Source organism: Phalacrocorax carbo, chromosome 4, assembly GCF_963921805.1.
Source record: "Phalacrocorax carbo chromosome 4, bPhaCar2.1, whole genome shotgun sequence".
NCBI classification, from domain to species: Eukaryota; Metazoa; Chordata; class Aves; order Suliformes; family Phalacrocoracidae; genus Phalacrocorax; species Phalacrocorax carbo.
The window spans coordinates 81,199,789-81,215,769 of record NC_087516.1 but is presented as its reverse complement, the minus strand read 5'-3'; the positions used below and the strand labels follow the sequence as shown (position 1 = coordinate 81,215,769).

The 15,981-nt window shown below is 53.0% G+C and overlaps 1 protein-coding gene across 1 annotated transcript; it reads left to right on the top strand.

Moving 5' to 3' along the window:
- Positions 1-1,555: 1,555 nt before the first annotated feature.
- On the top strand, positions 1,556-14,799 carry PARM1 (prostate androgen-regulated mucin-like protein 1). Its single transcript, XM_064450855.1, has 4 exons — positions 1,556-1,641; positions 12,375-13,085; positions 13,852-13,930; positions 14,510-14,799. Exons 1-4 carry the CDS (start codon positions 1,593-1,595, stop codon positions 14,592-14,594), a joined length of 924 nt encoding a protein of 307 aa, XP_064306925.1. The 5' UTR covers positions 1,556-1,592; the 3' UTR covers positions 14,595-14,799.
- The last annotated feature ends 1,182 nt before the right edge of the window (positions 14,800-15,981 follow it).

Here is a 15,981-nt window from a genome sequence, read left to right as displayed (position 1 = left end):
AGACCAGGCAGAGGTGACCACACAGGTGTGGCCCTGCTGAGGTGACCATGTAAATGAGTCCGGGCAGAGGTGGCCAAGCCGAGGTGGCCATGCTGATGAGTCCAGGCAGAGGTGGCCAGCAGATGGCAGCTGGAGCCTGAGGACGGTGCCCAACAGGGGCGTTCAAGGCCTCTCACGGCCCACCCTTTGGCACCCCAGCACCCAGCTCAGGTGCAGGGTTCGCACCCAATGCCACAGTGGGGAGCGGCGGCTGCACCCAGCCCTGCCCTCTCCTCGGAAACTTCCTCCTGCCCAAGGAAACACACAGCACCTTCTGCAAAAAGAACGTCAAAAAAACGGATGGGAGACCAGCGGCAGGGAAATTATCACGCAGTTCCCACAGTGCCAAGTTCCTGCGGTGATAACAGCATTATTTTTCTCACTCCCGAGCGGAGGAAAGGTTTCAAGGAGAGCTGAGATGCCGATGCCACCCAACGTAACAGCAAAGCAGCCAGCGTCCCGGCCACTCCAGAAACACCAGCTGACTTGGATTTTGTGTTCTGCTGTTTTAGGCACGGAGCCAGGATCCTTCCTGAGAAAACACCGCACAATGCAACAGAATAGATGGCTGCGTAACCCCGGTTAAAGATAGCTCGGCCATGGCCCGGGTTCGATAACATCCTTTTCTGTAGCTGGCATGCAAAAGCCCGGAGAAGATGAGTTCCGCCTGAAAACATTTCACCCACAGCAAAGCCCTTTCCAGAAGGAAAGCGGTAAAAAAAATGGCACTTGTACCCCCTGCTGTGCTGCAGGTGTCTCCTGAGCGGGTGCTTTGGGCACCGGGTGCTGCATTTTGGGAGCTGGTCACGCCGTGGAAAGGCAGGGCCATGGCTGCCTGGCTCTGGCCTTGGCTCCCCTTGATGCATGTACCTGGGGTGTCCCCTGCCACGGGCCCGGACCCCCTGGGTGTGGCAGGCGATGCTCAGCAGTGAGGGCACGCAGCGGCAACCCCATCCAGCCTTGGCAGGAGAGGCCCTGTGTCACCCCGAGGGAAGAGGGATGCCCTGGCAAGGTGCACACTGTATTTATTTCTTTAAAAACATAAGTTATGTTCAGGGAGGAGCCAGTGTGGCCCTGAGGACGGAGAGGAGCAAATGGCAGTGCCACAGGGCACCCCGAGCACCCACGCGATGCCACCGGCTGGGACAAGAGCACCCGGTGCCTGCTGACGGTGTGCCCTGCTTGCGGCCGGGTCCTGACACGATGCTCAGCACCCAGCACCAGTGCCGGGTGCCCAGGGCAGGATGCCTGATACCACCACCCGGTGCCAGTTCCAGCGCCCAGTATGGGCTGCCCAGTGCCCGGTACCCTACGGCCGGTCCCTGGTACCCCTCTGCTGATGCTCCGTCCGCTGTGCCCCGCATCCTACACCCGGTGCGCCCCATCCCGGAGCCCCGCCGCGGGCCCCGGTGCCGGCAGGTGCCGCTGTGCTCCCGGCGCTGGCGGGGGGCGGCGGGGGCCGGACCGGGGCGGCGGCGGGGGCCGGACCGGGGCGGCGGCGGGGGCCGGACCGGGGCGTCCCTCCCGCCGCGGCTGCCAGCGCCGCCGGCACCATGGGCTGCTGCTGCCGCTTCCTCCTCGCCCTCCTCCTCCTCCCGGCAGGTAAGAGCTGGGCGACACACCGGGATGGGGCGGAGTGGGGGGTATAGGGGACCCCCGCTGCCGGGCTAGGGTAGGTGCGATGGGGATGGGGACGGGGGTGTGTGTGGAAAGAAGGCCGGCCCCCCCTTGCCGGGGACAGCCCGGCTCCCTCCCGACAGAGGCAGGGTGCCCGGAGAAGGGCTCCACAGAACAACCCCCCCACGCTGGTCCCACTCACCCCCTCCATGCCCACGGGCGCGCCGACACCAGTGGGGCAAGGCAAGAGGTGTTTCGCCCCCCTTCCCTCGACCCCTGCCCCGCAGAGGTGTCCCCAGCTAGGTCCCTGGCTGGCCTGAAGCCAAGGCGCAGGAGGACAACTTCAGGAGACCACCAGCATCTCCTTGCAAGGCAGCCCCCCTGCCCGGGCTGGAGTTCACCCCCCGGCCTCGGATCTCCCTCCCCAGCACGGTCGCTGCTTTTATCGCTCGCCCTGGCCTTGAACGCAGGCTCCTGCACATCCAGTACCTGCTGCTTTCCCTGACCAGCTAAAGGCATCTCCCTCCCTGTGGCCCCCGCCCCTCCCCAGCAATATCAACTTCCCCATTTCATAGAAACACCCAATTTGACATCTTTCCCCCTTCTAAGACTGAGGAAGCAGTTCAGTTGCTGGTGCGACAACGAGCACTTTCAAATGACAGCATGCACAGGTTATCCCTCCGTCCAGGCTGGGTTTTTAATAAACAACACGAAGAGCTGCTTGCTCAGAACCATGAAAAGCACACTTGCATAACCGAACGACGGGGACGTGCACAAGGAGAAATACATCGGGCAAAGCTGTTATTATTAACTTGCTGCCGGCATGCAGCAGAGCAGCACGAAGGGACAAGGCTGGGCGAGGTTTTGAGCTCCGTGCAAAAGCCTGCAGCCAGCAGCCATGTCCCCAAAACAGCATCTGGGGAGGCCACGTCTGCAGGAGCAGCAAACCGTCATCCTGGACCACATCAGCCTGTGGGAGATCTTCCCCTATTGAGTGACCCCACTAGTGCAAAAGGAGGGAGAGCTGGCCACATCCTTCTCCTTGTAAAGGGGGAGTTTGCCAACAAGCTCTTGTTTCTGTACTATCCAAGCAAGTGCATTTGCTTGGATGAGGAGGGGGTGAACCTACATTTTGCTCCGCAGAGATGCAGGGGATGCTGCACGCCTCTTTCAGGGGCTTCTGCCTGGCACCAGTTTGGCTGCTGCCTCAGCAAGGCATTCAAAAGCAGCCAGCCTCTGCTGGGAGTCATCCCTCGGCCGCATTGGGGTTGGGAGGCGGATTTTTCCCAGCACCCGGGACAAACCCAAAGCTGTTCCCACGACCATCTCTCTCTAAAGCACCAACAGCAGCAGGGCTTGGCCAAGGAGCCCGGAAACATTTCCCTGGAGTATGGTCCCATTGCTCTCAGGCTGCTCCCAAACACCCCCCAAAGCCCCAAATCTTACGGATGCTTTCTGTGACTCTTTTCTGCATAGAAATAATACTTTAAAATATACATATTTATCACCCATGAGAAAACAAAAAACATGATTTAAATATGCTTCGAGCTCATTCTTCAGGACTTAGTGATAGAGAAGACGTCACTGGGCAGAAGTAAATAAGGCTGGGCATCGCCTGGCCACATAATGAAATAACAGCATCTCCCGCAAGGAAGTTTTCATCCTATTATTATTTTTTACTCTGGACGCAAGTCCAAACCTGCTTTGCTTTCCTGATGTGATGCCTGCTCCCATATGAACACCAAATTGCTACAGCCCCAAGCCCACTTCCCCCTTTAGCAATTTACCCTGCTCCCCAGCCAGCAGCTGAGACATTTTGAAGTACCTGCAAAAGGGAGCTTTTGGCACTTCTGCAAGGAGCCTTTGGGGAGCAAAAGCTGCTTTTTGGGGGTTTCAGAGCCTGGCCCCACAGGCTGCTTTGAGCTGCCATGGAGGAGAAGCAGCATTGAGCACTGCTGGCCCTGCTCCCCTGCATATGAGCTGAAGGACAGGAGAGATGGGTAGTTAATTATCCCCTCTCCCAGCCAAAATGAGCAAGCACCAGCTTTGGGACCTCTAATACCAGAGGATGCTCAAAAATTCCTCTGCTGAACCCAGTTGCTTCACCTCCTGGGGAAGGTTGGGATAGGGATGATGCATGTCAGGAGCTGCACCTAGAAGCAGTAATTAGCAGCTAGCCAGGAAAGTTATTTAGGTGGCATGTTGTCACTTGGGCAGAGCTGCTGTTTGTGACACACCTGGCTGGCTCAAGAGCCATATCCAAGATATCCACCTGGGAAAATCCATTGTGAGGTGTCCTGAGCCCAGCTGCACATGCAGGGAGGTCCATCTGCCAGCCCCCCAGGCCAAAGAGCTGACAAATTGTTTCTCCTCCCATCGTATAACATTCCAGGAAAATAAGCACAGCATAACACATATTTGCATGTTACAAAAAACCCACAATATCTGAAGTATTTTTTATTTAAATCAAACAAATAATTTTAGAAAGAGCTAGTGCTGTAAACTACTGCTCTTAATGAGGGCAAAGCTTACACCAAGAGGAAGAGATCCCACACTGCCCAGCAATCAGCCAAAGCCACCATGCAAGGTGACAGCCTGCCAACATGCCCCAAGGTGGACACAGGGCCCTGCCAACCAGAGGTTCTCCAGGACCACAGAGGCTTTCCACCCCAGGTCCTCATCAGATCCCTCTGCCTGCATGGCTTGACAGGTAACCACAGGCTGCTTTGATGCTCTCAGAAGGAGAAAAGCCCCTGAAGATTCCTCTTCTGCTTTTGATATAATTTCGTTGCAGCTTCAGGATTCAGTGCTTCATGAGTTGAATAATTAAGCAACACTTACCATTGTCAGGAGGGAACATTATGTTTTCTTTGCATGAAGAGTGGGGTGGCCACCCAACCCTACAGCTGTTGTGAAGGGTGGGTTTAGTTCTGCAACCAACAGCCCTTGCTGCTGGGTTTGGACATTAGGGCAGGCGGTTGCCCAAGGAGGACTTGGACGCCCACCTCAGGCAAGGAAGGAGCTGGATACAGGGACCGTACAGCATGCAGGCAACCATCTTTATTTTAGAAGCTGGCATTATCACTTTTAGCTGGGAAGAGCAGAGACTGCAGGATGGTGAAGGTGTCCGCCTGGTTCCTCAAGAGCAATCTGCCTGCAACAGCTTTCCTCAGGGACTGAAACGGGTACAAGGGCAAGCCGGACCCCCATGTTAGCTCCTTCCTCCCATGCAATAGCCTGGAGAAAAGCAGCTGCTTGTTCCCGTGCCAGGCAATAACCCACCAGTCAGAGAAGACCTCACTTAGAGCCTCTCCTTGCCAGCTTGCCCAAAAACCCCCCAGCTTTACATGTTTGGCTATATGGGTTTTGCTCTTGCCTTCTACAAAAAGCTGGCCATACATCTACAAAAGATGCTGGTATCCAGGGAGGTGAATACTGATGGGTTTGCTCAGCAGCAGCCCCCGGGGGGGGGCTGCATCCTCAAGAAGGGCTGCCAAGTGACACCCCCAGGGTGCCCTGGCCAGCTGCATGCTTGGGACAGCCACTGCCCCAGGGACAGGGCCTCTGGGTGGTGAGGGACATGTGGAGACAGCACACGGATTTCCATCACAGAGATGTTTCTCTTAGCTACAGAAGGCTTCAGAGCAATTAGACCTAAACCACTTAACCATGCAGCAGAAGAAAACCAATCACACAGGAAGCCAGCTTGGCTCACCAGTAAGTCAGAACAACTGCAGATTTATTTGACCTGATGGCCTTGGCTTTTTTTACACAGTTCTTGGATAGCTTTGCCTTTTACCTGTTCATGTTTCTGGCCCCTGGTTTTCTGACTTGGTTTATTCCTCCTCTCACAACTTTTCATACGATCAGCAACACAACCTGGCGTTAAAAAGAAAGGCAGTACAGCAGGAGCCCAGCAGGCAGCAAGGAAGCAGCACGTCACCCAGGGGTGCTCCCGTTGCTGCTGGCATTACGGGTCACCAGTGCGCACATGCAGTGCTGGAGCATTGCTACAGACCTGGAGAGCCACCATGGTGGCCCTGGTTTGCTCATTTAAGCTCAATCACAGCCAGAGATGTCCCCAAAAGTTACCATTTCCTAGTACCAAACCTGATGGGGATTTCCTCTAGAATAGCACAGAAAGCTTGTCAGGTCTGAGTCAGAGCTTAGACTGCGGAGTTGCTCCCAGGCCACCCCACCATCCTTATTTCTTGGAATAACAGTGTCCTAGAACAGCAGAGGCAAGTTCAAAGCCCAGGACAACCACTAAAGCCTCCTTCTTCCCTATCAATACAGAGCTTAGTCAGATCTTTGTTTATTGCAGATGGGGCCCAACCAGAAAAAAAAGTGAAAAACACCAAAGCCCAGATTATGCGGTAGCAGAGAAGATGAGGCAGCCCAGTGCTGAACAGCTTGAAAAACAAGTTAAACCCAAAGCCAAAACCAGTTTTACTTAGTTTTCACCACCACAATGAGACCTTTCACCATCAGCAGTTAGATACTAGTACTTTTCTAACTAAGAAGCAATAAGAGTCATACCTGAACATGGGACACACACACACACACACACAACCTGCAAAAAAACAGCACCAAGAATAGCAATCCTGAAACACAGAAACCAAAGCCAAGCCAACAAGGTCATGAACAGGAAGTTCTTGCCCTACATAAACATAAACAGTTTTATTGCTCTGCATCACTTAATTCAATAGTAATCCAAAGCCTGCTGCAGGACTAAAGAAGTCAGGGATACTCTATTATCATTACTTGGTGAGAACTAAGAAACTATAGGACCTATAAAAAGTCAGAGAACATAGCACACCCCCAAGCATATCACCCAAAATGAAGTACGCAGACTTACCCAGGCTTTTAAGATCCCATTGCTCCTCTGAAAAAGTTGAAAAACCTCATCCTTAAAATATGATTTCCCTCATCAGTACCATCATTTACCACTAATTATACCAAGCACTTTTACAAAACTCTTCACAAAATTAAACAGCAATACTATGAGCCACCAGCTTTTATAGCAGAGCCCCTACTGTGCTAATAGCCCCTAATCATCCCAGCAAGCCTCACCTGGGGCCCCCCCACCCCCTCTTCCCACTGGGGCCGGCACCTCTATTTAAGCTCAGGCTCAGGTCCTAGATTTCTGTTCCAGCTGGGGGTTGGGTCTTTGTGTATGTCTTGTTGGTTGTCTCTAACCTGGTGGGTTTTTTTGGTTGGTGTTTTTATCCTGTTTCTAGTTGTGTTCTGTGTTGACCTTAAAGTTAGTGTAGCCCTTGGCCTTCACTAGAGGGTGGGGCTGGGTGAGCATCCTTCTTTGTCTGTTGTAGAGAGCTTTTGTGGGTACGTAATGAGGTTGGTATGGTCTTTTACTTGACAAAAAATATGGTGCTTAAATAAAATGTGTAGTTATGCTCTTTTTCAGTAGCTACCCCAGAAGTGGTTGCTGAGCTGCCATGGAAGGTGGTGCCCAACCTTACTGCATGAGCACAGTGTGCTGTGGGTGCCCAGCAAATCTTGTTGCAGTGGCTTATTTTTCTGTGGTTGTATTTCTTGCTTAGAAAGGGTGATTAGATTCCTTGTGTAAGTGCAGTCAGGACAGGCTGCTGGGAGGGAGAAGAAATAATATTGATGTTACACAAGCTTTTATTATTCTGGGGCTTTGGCTGCCAGAGGAGCATCACCTACTGTGGCTGGGGTCTGGGTGCCTTAGTTAATTCAGGCTGAGAGTAGGCATGTGGTGTGTGGGTTAGGTCATGTGGACCTTCTGGTAGTTACATCAGATGTGATGAGTCATGAAGTGAAGCTTGTTAATAGCTCCATCTCTGCCTTATCAGTGGATGTTTGTTTGCTGTGGCATGGCTGCTCCATCTGATGTCATTCACTTGGACTGGAGATGTTCTCTTGTTTTTTATGCTGCATTTCAGCTGACAGAACAATTTAAAAGCTTGCTGCAATTGCTTCTGGAGTGCTTGAGAAAAGCATTGCTGGAGAGGCTGGCAGCCCAGGTCAGGCAGCTGTTTCCCAAGCAGAGTGCAGGAAGTGTTGAGCTTCTGCAGGTGTGGGACCTCACCCTCTGCATGGCTTGCAGAAGCCAGGAGAACAGCATGCGGACAGGAGAGGGAGATAACCCATCAGGCTGATGGTTCATGCTTTGGCTTGGCAGGTGATTAGGGTTAATATTCCCTATGAACAAGATACTTGGATTATAGGGACTTGGGGTTTTCTTTTCTTGGCTCTTGCCCATACTCCTAGGTAAGGCAACCTAGAAAAGAGTTTTCAAAGCTCCTGGGGGCCTGAGAAGTGTGATATCGCTCTTCTAGGGTATTACCTTGTCCAGGCAGTCCCCTGCCTGCCTCCACTCTGAGCTGGATATCAGTGGGGTGGTCAACTGCATTAAATGAATTAGATGGGCAAATTCCCTGGGGCCAAACTATGACTGACATCCTTCGATAGCTAATATCCTTCAGTTCTTCTGACAACCCCCGTTTGAAGGGATTTTTAGCCTTGGAAGTCATGTGGTTCTGAAGTGTTCTAGTGGGGTTTTTGTCCCTTATTCCAGTCCACTGCTCTGGTTCTTGCTCACAGCTGCAGCTCCTACAGACCAGGTGCTGGAGAAACAAGGAAACCACCACCTTGGCTTCTCACTTAATTTTTGATATCAGTTGGTAGAGAACTACATTTGCAGACAAGCTGGGTGCTTTCTTGGCCACCCAGCTCCCTGGGGACAGGGAACACCCGCTTGCAGGGCAGGCTGTCCATGAGCTGGGTGATGTGGCATGAGGGTACATGGAGCTATCGGCCAAGGGAGTCTTCAGCCAAGTCCTTTTTGTCCCCTCATCCTAACCTGGTTCAGAAGCAGCTTGCATAGCCTCTGGGATCCTGGCTGGGTTTCTCCCGTGGTGCAAAGGGGCATAGCCTGTGTGTGCGGGATGATGTGCTGTAAGAGCTGGACCCCAGGGGAGTTGCTGGGTCCCAGATAACTTGCTGGAGGTGATGGCTCAGGGGAACAAGAAGATAACAGGGCTGGTACAGGCAGGGCTTGTTAGCAGAATTTAATGCAGCACTATTGATTGGGAAACCAAATCTTGGCTAGCAATGACTATGCAGGAGCAGGGGAGACAGGGAAGACCAGGGCTGAGCAGTGTGCTGCCTTTGGCTGTGCTTGCTCTCCTGGGAAATGTCCCTGTGACTTTTGACCTGCTTGGCTGGAAGTGCTCAGCCAGCAGCTGAGGGTTGTTCCTGCGTCCAGTTTTGGCTCACTCTCTGAATTTATACCCTTTCGATATTATCAAAAACTTCCTGACTCATCCTGGTTAGCAGTATTGCCAACTTTTTGAGGTCCCCATCGGTTTGCCTCCAAAGCTTACAGATCGTGAGAGCTCTGCTAACCAAAAACACAAGCAAGCGATGTGGGATGCCAGGGTGGTTTGCAGAGAGGTGGTAAGCTGGGTATGTCCAAGAGAGACTGGAAGCATCTACTTTTACAGAGAGGTAATAAACTGTCAAGGTGCTACCAGCCCTGGCAGGGTCCTGCTGTGCTTGCTCTAACAGCAACGTGTTGTGCTATGGGCTGCAGAGGCTGCCTCTACCTGTTGAAGTCACGCTTTGCGAATGCCAAGGTCTGACGGAGAAAGAACTATTTTCCAGAAATACAGGTAGATGTTGAACCCCGATCTGAAGAACACCAAGGATGAAGGGATGCTTGGTCCTCGTTCGTCAACACTTCTAGCACACTCTGCTACCACATGGTAGCTGATTTCTGAGGTCAGAAGTGTGGGTGCAGGGAGGCTGGTGGAGCTGGGATAGGGCATGCTGGGCCAGAGTACCTGGGTCCTTCACTCATGCCTCGATAGCAACTTGTATGCCTTTCCACCCATGCCTCTCCAAAGCAGACCCTCTGCTCCCCGACAGGTGCCGCACCTCCTCTTGCATAAGGCCCAGGATGGCTGCATGGTCTTAAATCCTTGAGAAAGAACCTGTAGCCCAATGCTCCTCATCAATCAAGCCAGGGATTTCATGTCCCACCCTTGGCTGTGAAAACCAGCAGGCTGTGCTCTCCCAGGGTTGTGGCTGATGACACCTTCAGATCTTGTGATGTGGGAGGTTGAAGACTAAGAGTACCTGCTAAAAATGGGACTGGTACCTTCTTTTCCTTAGAAAAGGAGATGCAGTTTTGGCAGCCTCCCTTCTCTGTACTCTGCTGGAGGCAAGGAGGGGTACAGGTATAAAAGCACAAAGGGCACAAATCAACCACTGGACCCTCAACATCAACATGTTGGAGAGGCAGGTTCTTGCAGCTTGTTTCTGGCCACTGGAAGTGAGGTACCAAATGGTGTTGGTCCCTAATGGATGTTGCTGCCGGTGCTTTGCAAGCCCCACCACGCCGGTGTGGAACCTGGCATTGCTGCCTGTGGAGCAGCACAGGGAATATTTGGTTTTATGGTGTTGCAGTGCCTGAACTGAGCAAGGGAGCCACCAGCCTCTGCAGCAGGAGGGGACAGGACGAGTGGGGATCCACCAGGTTTGTTGGATGGAGCCAGTGCTGTGGGCAGGCTTTGACCTGGTGAGATGCAGTGGGTGAAGCTAAACTGTGGCAACAAGTGCATTCATCTGAACTAATGGCTTTTAAGCTCAGGATTATCACAGTACTGCAGCTCAAGTTCACATGCCAGTAACTCCCATGTATTAACCAGAAAGCCTGAGATGTAGAGGTCTTAAGATGAGGAGACAGGGTGCCCTGTTGACAGCAGAAGCTTTGCAGGAGCCTGGTATGCTTTGGAAAGCTGTGAAGGAGGAGGTGGGGTGCCTGGGTGCTTCCCTGCTGCTGTGGTTAGGCTGGGTGTGGAAACCATGGGTGCTGAGCCAGGTGGCTTATTTGGTGACCAGACACAAACTTGCCGTCCATCTCCTCTCCTTTATCCGAAGGTCCATTAGCCTTGCACCTTTGCAGACAGAGACCCTGAGGAGGGTGACAAGCTCAGAGGTATCTTCAAGTGTCTGTCCCTGGGAGAAGAGCACCCGTGGCCTTAGTCCCACCGCCCAGACCCTCCTGCTTGGCAAATGGGGTCATCTACAGTGCTAGGGGAAAAAATATTTGGGGCCAAGCATGCCAGGGACTTGTGCTCCAAAATGCCGTGGGCACTAGTAGAAGCTATGCCCCAGAGCTGGCTTTAAATCCCTGGCCAAGCATATATTTGCAGCTTCTAGACAGAAAATACCTTTGTGAAAGGTGCTACCCACCCAGGGCTTGCTGTAGTGAGCTGGAGGTCCTTAGATGTGATGTCCCTTCTGCTGCCCTCCACTGAAGGTCTGCAGGTTGAGTGAAGCTGTATTGGATACCTGCAGCCATCTGTTTGTAGTGATGGCTGAAACCCACCCAAAATCATGATCTCATGAGCCCCTGCTCACTGGTGCTGCACCCCACCATTTCTACACACGAGGGCTAAGTGTTTCCATCTCTCCTTCAGCACAGGATGCTGCTTGTGCCCAGGGAGCCTTGTTGCTCTCCTGGGGGCTCAGCAGTGAGAGGCTTTGCTGGAGGAACCCTGTGTTGCGCAGCCCCTGCACCCAAATTTGAGTCCTTCCCACACTACTGTTTCTTGGCACAGCTTTATGTGAGAGAGAGTCACATGCTGGGCCAGCAACAGCTCTGTCCTATCTGAAATGCATCTCTAATGCAGGTTGGGTCCTTTCTCGCTACTGTGGGTGTTACCTCTACGGGAGGCATTTCAGTCTGACCTGGGAGGACAGCAATTTTGGCTATGGTTGCTGACAATATCTCCTTGGGGTGAGCTTGGTGTGGCTTGGCCTTATTGTGGCCACTTGTGATGCCTGACCATGCGCGATCTGCCAGGTCTTGCTCACAAACAGCTACCAGGACAGTTGTGCTCTCCATGCTGTTTCTCACTTAGATAAGCACCAAGCTTCTGTCTCTGGAGCTGAGGTGGGAGCTTGGCTTCAGTACTCCCACAAAATCAGCATTTTGCTGAGATTGGCCTCCATGCTCATACAATAATTAGTTCTTGGTGGCTCATAGGCACCGGAGCAAGTTCTTCTTCTTCCCACTGCTGGGCTTGGGATGTTCTGGGGCATATAAATAAGTGAATGCATGGGAATAAAAATCCCTCCTGATGTTACTTGCTGTTGGTGCACTCTTCTCTCAGCCCAACTTTGCTGAGGGAGCTAGCTGCTCGTGCTGGCCCAGTGCTGAGATGAGCCCTGGAGCGTAGAAAGTGGGGGGAGGGAAAAGCCCCAGCAGTCTGCTGGTGGAGATAGAGGAAAAAATGACTCATCTTCATGCTAAGAAATGGAGACAAATGAATGTACAAGGAAATGGGGGGGGGGGGGGGGGGGGGGAGAAGAAAGAGGTGTCTTGTTATCATTCCCAGCTGTGTGGTGGTTGCTGCTGAAGAGGAGCTTGCTCCCCTGCTGCTTTGCTGGCTGCTGGGAGGAGATGCTGGGAAGATGGAGGGGCTGTCTGGGGGGTATCCCAAACTTGGGGAAAAATGGTGCTGACCCATGCCATGCCCATGGGTCTGGTTTAAACTTCACCTCCAGCTATGCAGGGATATTTCTTATCTCTATTTTAGATGGCTCTTAACATTTAAAAAACAAACTTATTTCCAGCTTCATTCCCAGACCTTTTAGTGTTCACCCAAATCCCAGGTTGCCCCAGGGATTTCCCAGTCATTAATACGTCTTTGTTTCACTCATAGGACTGGGTGATGACGCCACAGCATTGCCCCTCAGGCCTGCCAGCCCCCCCTTCCCCTTGGAGGGGATCTCATCAGGGCCAGGCTCCAGGGATGCAGCTGTCCCCACAGCAACTCCTGGCCAGCCCTTGCTGGCCACATCCACGGGACCTGCTGGAGATGGGACACCCTCCAGGCTGGTGGAGGGGGATGGCCATAATGCCACCCCTGCGGCAGCACTGTCCCCTGCTCCTGCCTCTGTCACCGTGAGCTCCAGCACCGCAACCACTATCACCATGACAGACAGCCCATCTGTAGTCTCCAACCCCAGCTTGGCGCCACCAACTTTAGAGGCAGCCCCAAGTCTTTGGACAGCAAATACTGCCAGCTTGGCAAGAGGCATGATGGATTTGGAGGCAGCTCCCAGCCCCACGGCTATACCTGCACCCTCCTCCTCCTCTTCCTCCCTTCGCACTAGCGACCTGTACTCATCCCCTGGGACGGTCTTGCCCCCGACGCCTGTCCTCATGAGTCCCAGCACCACCCAGCCACCAGCGCTGACCAAGGACCTCCCTTCCCTGGGGACGCTGGCCATGGCATCAAGCCTGGCTGTGGAGCCAACATCCCCCTCAGTGCCTGTGACGAGCCCCACTGCGGCCGAGGCTACGGCCGTCGGCAAAACCACCCTCTCCACCGGCGTCACCATGGAAGAGGTCCCACGTGCCTTGAGCGCAGGTGAGTACCACTACTCTCCATATGCGTACATAGACATAATGTCAACCTCAGGGTGCTTAGATAAGAGGGGCAGAACCCCCCATATTGGAAGCGAAGAGGTGGTCAACTTTCTGAGAGCACCATCCAGCAGAAGCTGAGCTTTTCTGGAGGAGCTTGTGTCATCTGCTCTACCGGTGGAGACAAGGAGTTGCAGATACCAAACTTCAGTTGTCCAGAGGTGTGAATAAAATCCTTAGTTGCAAATTTGACTTGAAACACTCAAGGATGAGAGGAAACAAATGCTTGGATGGTGGGTGCAGCCTGAGTTAGGAAGATGTAGGTTTTTCTTCTCCTTCCTGGAGACCTCCCTAAGCTGACACTCCCTTTCACCTGTCCTCTCCTGAAAGCTCAGATAGATTAAAAATGTTTCATAAGGCCAGAAAATGGAGAGATCCGGAGCGTTTTTTTACCCTTGGCTCAGCACTAAATGCTGCCTGGTGCTGGGAGGAGCATCTAGGAGCAAGTCCACAATCTGCAAGCAAAGCCCAGCTGTATTTTATCCCAAATCCGCCTGCCCTGCCTTTATGGGAAGGGGAACAGTGCAAAAATATAGGGATGCCCAGCATCCTGCACAGGAGCTGTGGGAAGAAGTGAGGGAATGCCTCCCCTCACCGCAGAGAGCTGGCAGGGGTGTATAGGGAGCAGCGGGGTGTGGGGTGGGTGCTATGGGGCTGGTACTCGGCAGGGGGCTGAGCACTGCCCTTTCTGATGGACTCTCTCCCCGCAGGGAGCATTGTGGCCATAACCATGACAGTCCTTGTAGTGGTGGTGCTGGTTTTTGGGGTGGCCGCGTACCTCAAGATCAGGTAAGGGTCTTTTTGGGGCATCTGCCTGGTGGGTTGCTCTTGTTCTCGTAAGGGTGATGCTCAGGGGCAAAGCCATGGGGAGAAGCTGTCCCCAAGCCCGGCTGGGCAATGTGCAGCCTCTAGTCCCAGCATGGATGCGTTTTCTACCACATCTATATTGAAAAGCAGAGTTTTTATTCCATGTTTTACAACAGCCTCACTCAAATGCCAGAGACGCTGTTCAGCATAGTCATAACCAGCAATTATCCCTAGGGCAAGCTGCTGCCACGGGTGTTGCTGTGACTTAGACAATAAACAGCAGCACAGCCCAGTGCTGAGCATCTGTAATGAGGCTTTGCCGACCACTGAGACGAGCAAAGGTCTTGTTTTAATTCCGTGGCAAGTTCCAGTCTGGTTCAATGGGAGCTAAATCCTGCCTGGGCTTATTTTCTGTCCTGGTTCTTCCTGCTAAAATATCCCAAAGCTTGACCTAGTGAGGGCTTGCATGCTTTCCCCCCCCCCCGCCCCCCGCCATGGTAAAATAACTAACAAACCACCAAAGCAACTGGTAACACCGGATGGTTTGCTTTCCCCTTGCAGGCACTCCTCCTACGGCAGGCTTTTGGATGACCATGACTACGGCTCCTGGGGCAACTACAACAACCCTCTCTATGATGACTCCTAGCAGGGACGACGGGGGGGTGGGGGGGATGGGGAAAAAACCTTTAATTTATAAGTGCTTCTGCAGCAGAGCATCCGCTGTCAAGGAGATGCCCGGGCTCTGAGCCACCCCTGCGAACAGGATTATGGCGGGTCCAATGGATGACAGGGAATGGGAGGGCAGGCGTGCAGTGCCCACAATAAACCTGAGTTTTGGCCTTTGTGTAGGACACTCTGGGTCCTGGGGCATGTCAGCCACTTGGTTTGTCAGTGAAGGGAACCCAAATTACCCGGGGCGGGGGGTGGTGGGTGTAAAGGGAGAGGATGGAGGTTCAGCCAGTGCCATGGCATCCTTTGAAACGCTGATGCCCACGGCTCGGGGTTGATGGGACAAGGGGCTGCTGAGCCAGAGTCAGCAGTTGGGGGGGGGGGGTTGGGGAGTGTCTCCCATGGTTTCACATGCCCCTTCCTCCAAAATCACCTCCCTGCACTGCCCACCTGTGAAATCCTTCACCTTGCCTTGCCAGGGACCATGAGCAGTTATGGGGCTGCCCCATCATCGCTCCCTTTCTTTTGCTGCGGGTGCTTCTGTGCAGAAGCTCATAATTATTTTTTTTGCCCATTTAACTGTGTTCCCCCCAAACAGCCCAGGAGCCCGTGGGAAGGTACGTTGACCACCCACGCTCCTGGGCCGAGAAGTGCCCCATTTCACACACGTGGGTGCTTGCTTGGCAGCTTTATTTTTAATCCTTGAAAAACTTGGCCCCTAAAATACACTAAAAGGGTTGGGGTTTTTTAATCCCTAATTTCTGTTTTCAGCTACTACCATGTGAATGTGGGGGATGGCTGATGGCAGGGCTGGTTTAGCAAGGGGATACTTGCCCTGGCCCACATCCCCTTGCTTGGCCACTTCTGCTTCCACCTAAAGCCCCTGACAGTGAAAAGCAAAGCCCTCATCCCACATGGCCTTGATTAATAAATCAGCCCTAAATGATGCTGAAGAGGTTTGGGGCATATCCAGCAAGTCCCCAGAGCTAGTCACCATCACCCCAGAGGTTGTAGACTGGCTGCTTCCCTCAGATGCTTGGCAAGATGGTGGCATGACCAGATTTCTAGAGGGGTTTTGGGGAAGGCAGCAGCACCCCTGTGCAGGTAGACTGGTGCCAGTTTGCAGCATTTTATGTCCCTGCTTTTAATTACTGGCTGTTTTCTTGCATGGGGAGGGCATTAGGTTCATCAGGGGTAACCTCCAAGATACCTCTTCGCTAAAGCTGAAGCCCTGAAGCAGCAGGGCATTTGCTGCTATGGGGAGGGCAACCAAGAAGAAGCTGCTGTTCCCTATGGGATGCAAACGGATGAGGCAGGAGAGGCTTGAGCTGCCATCTCACCCAAAACACAGGTGTTGGTTTGCT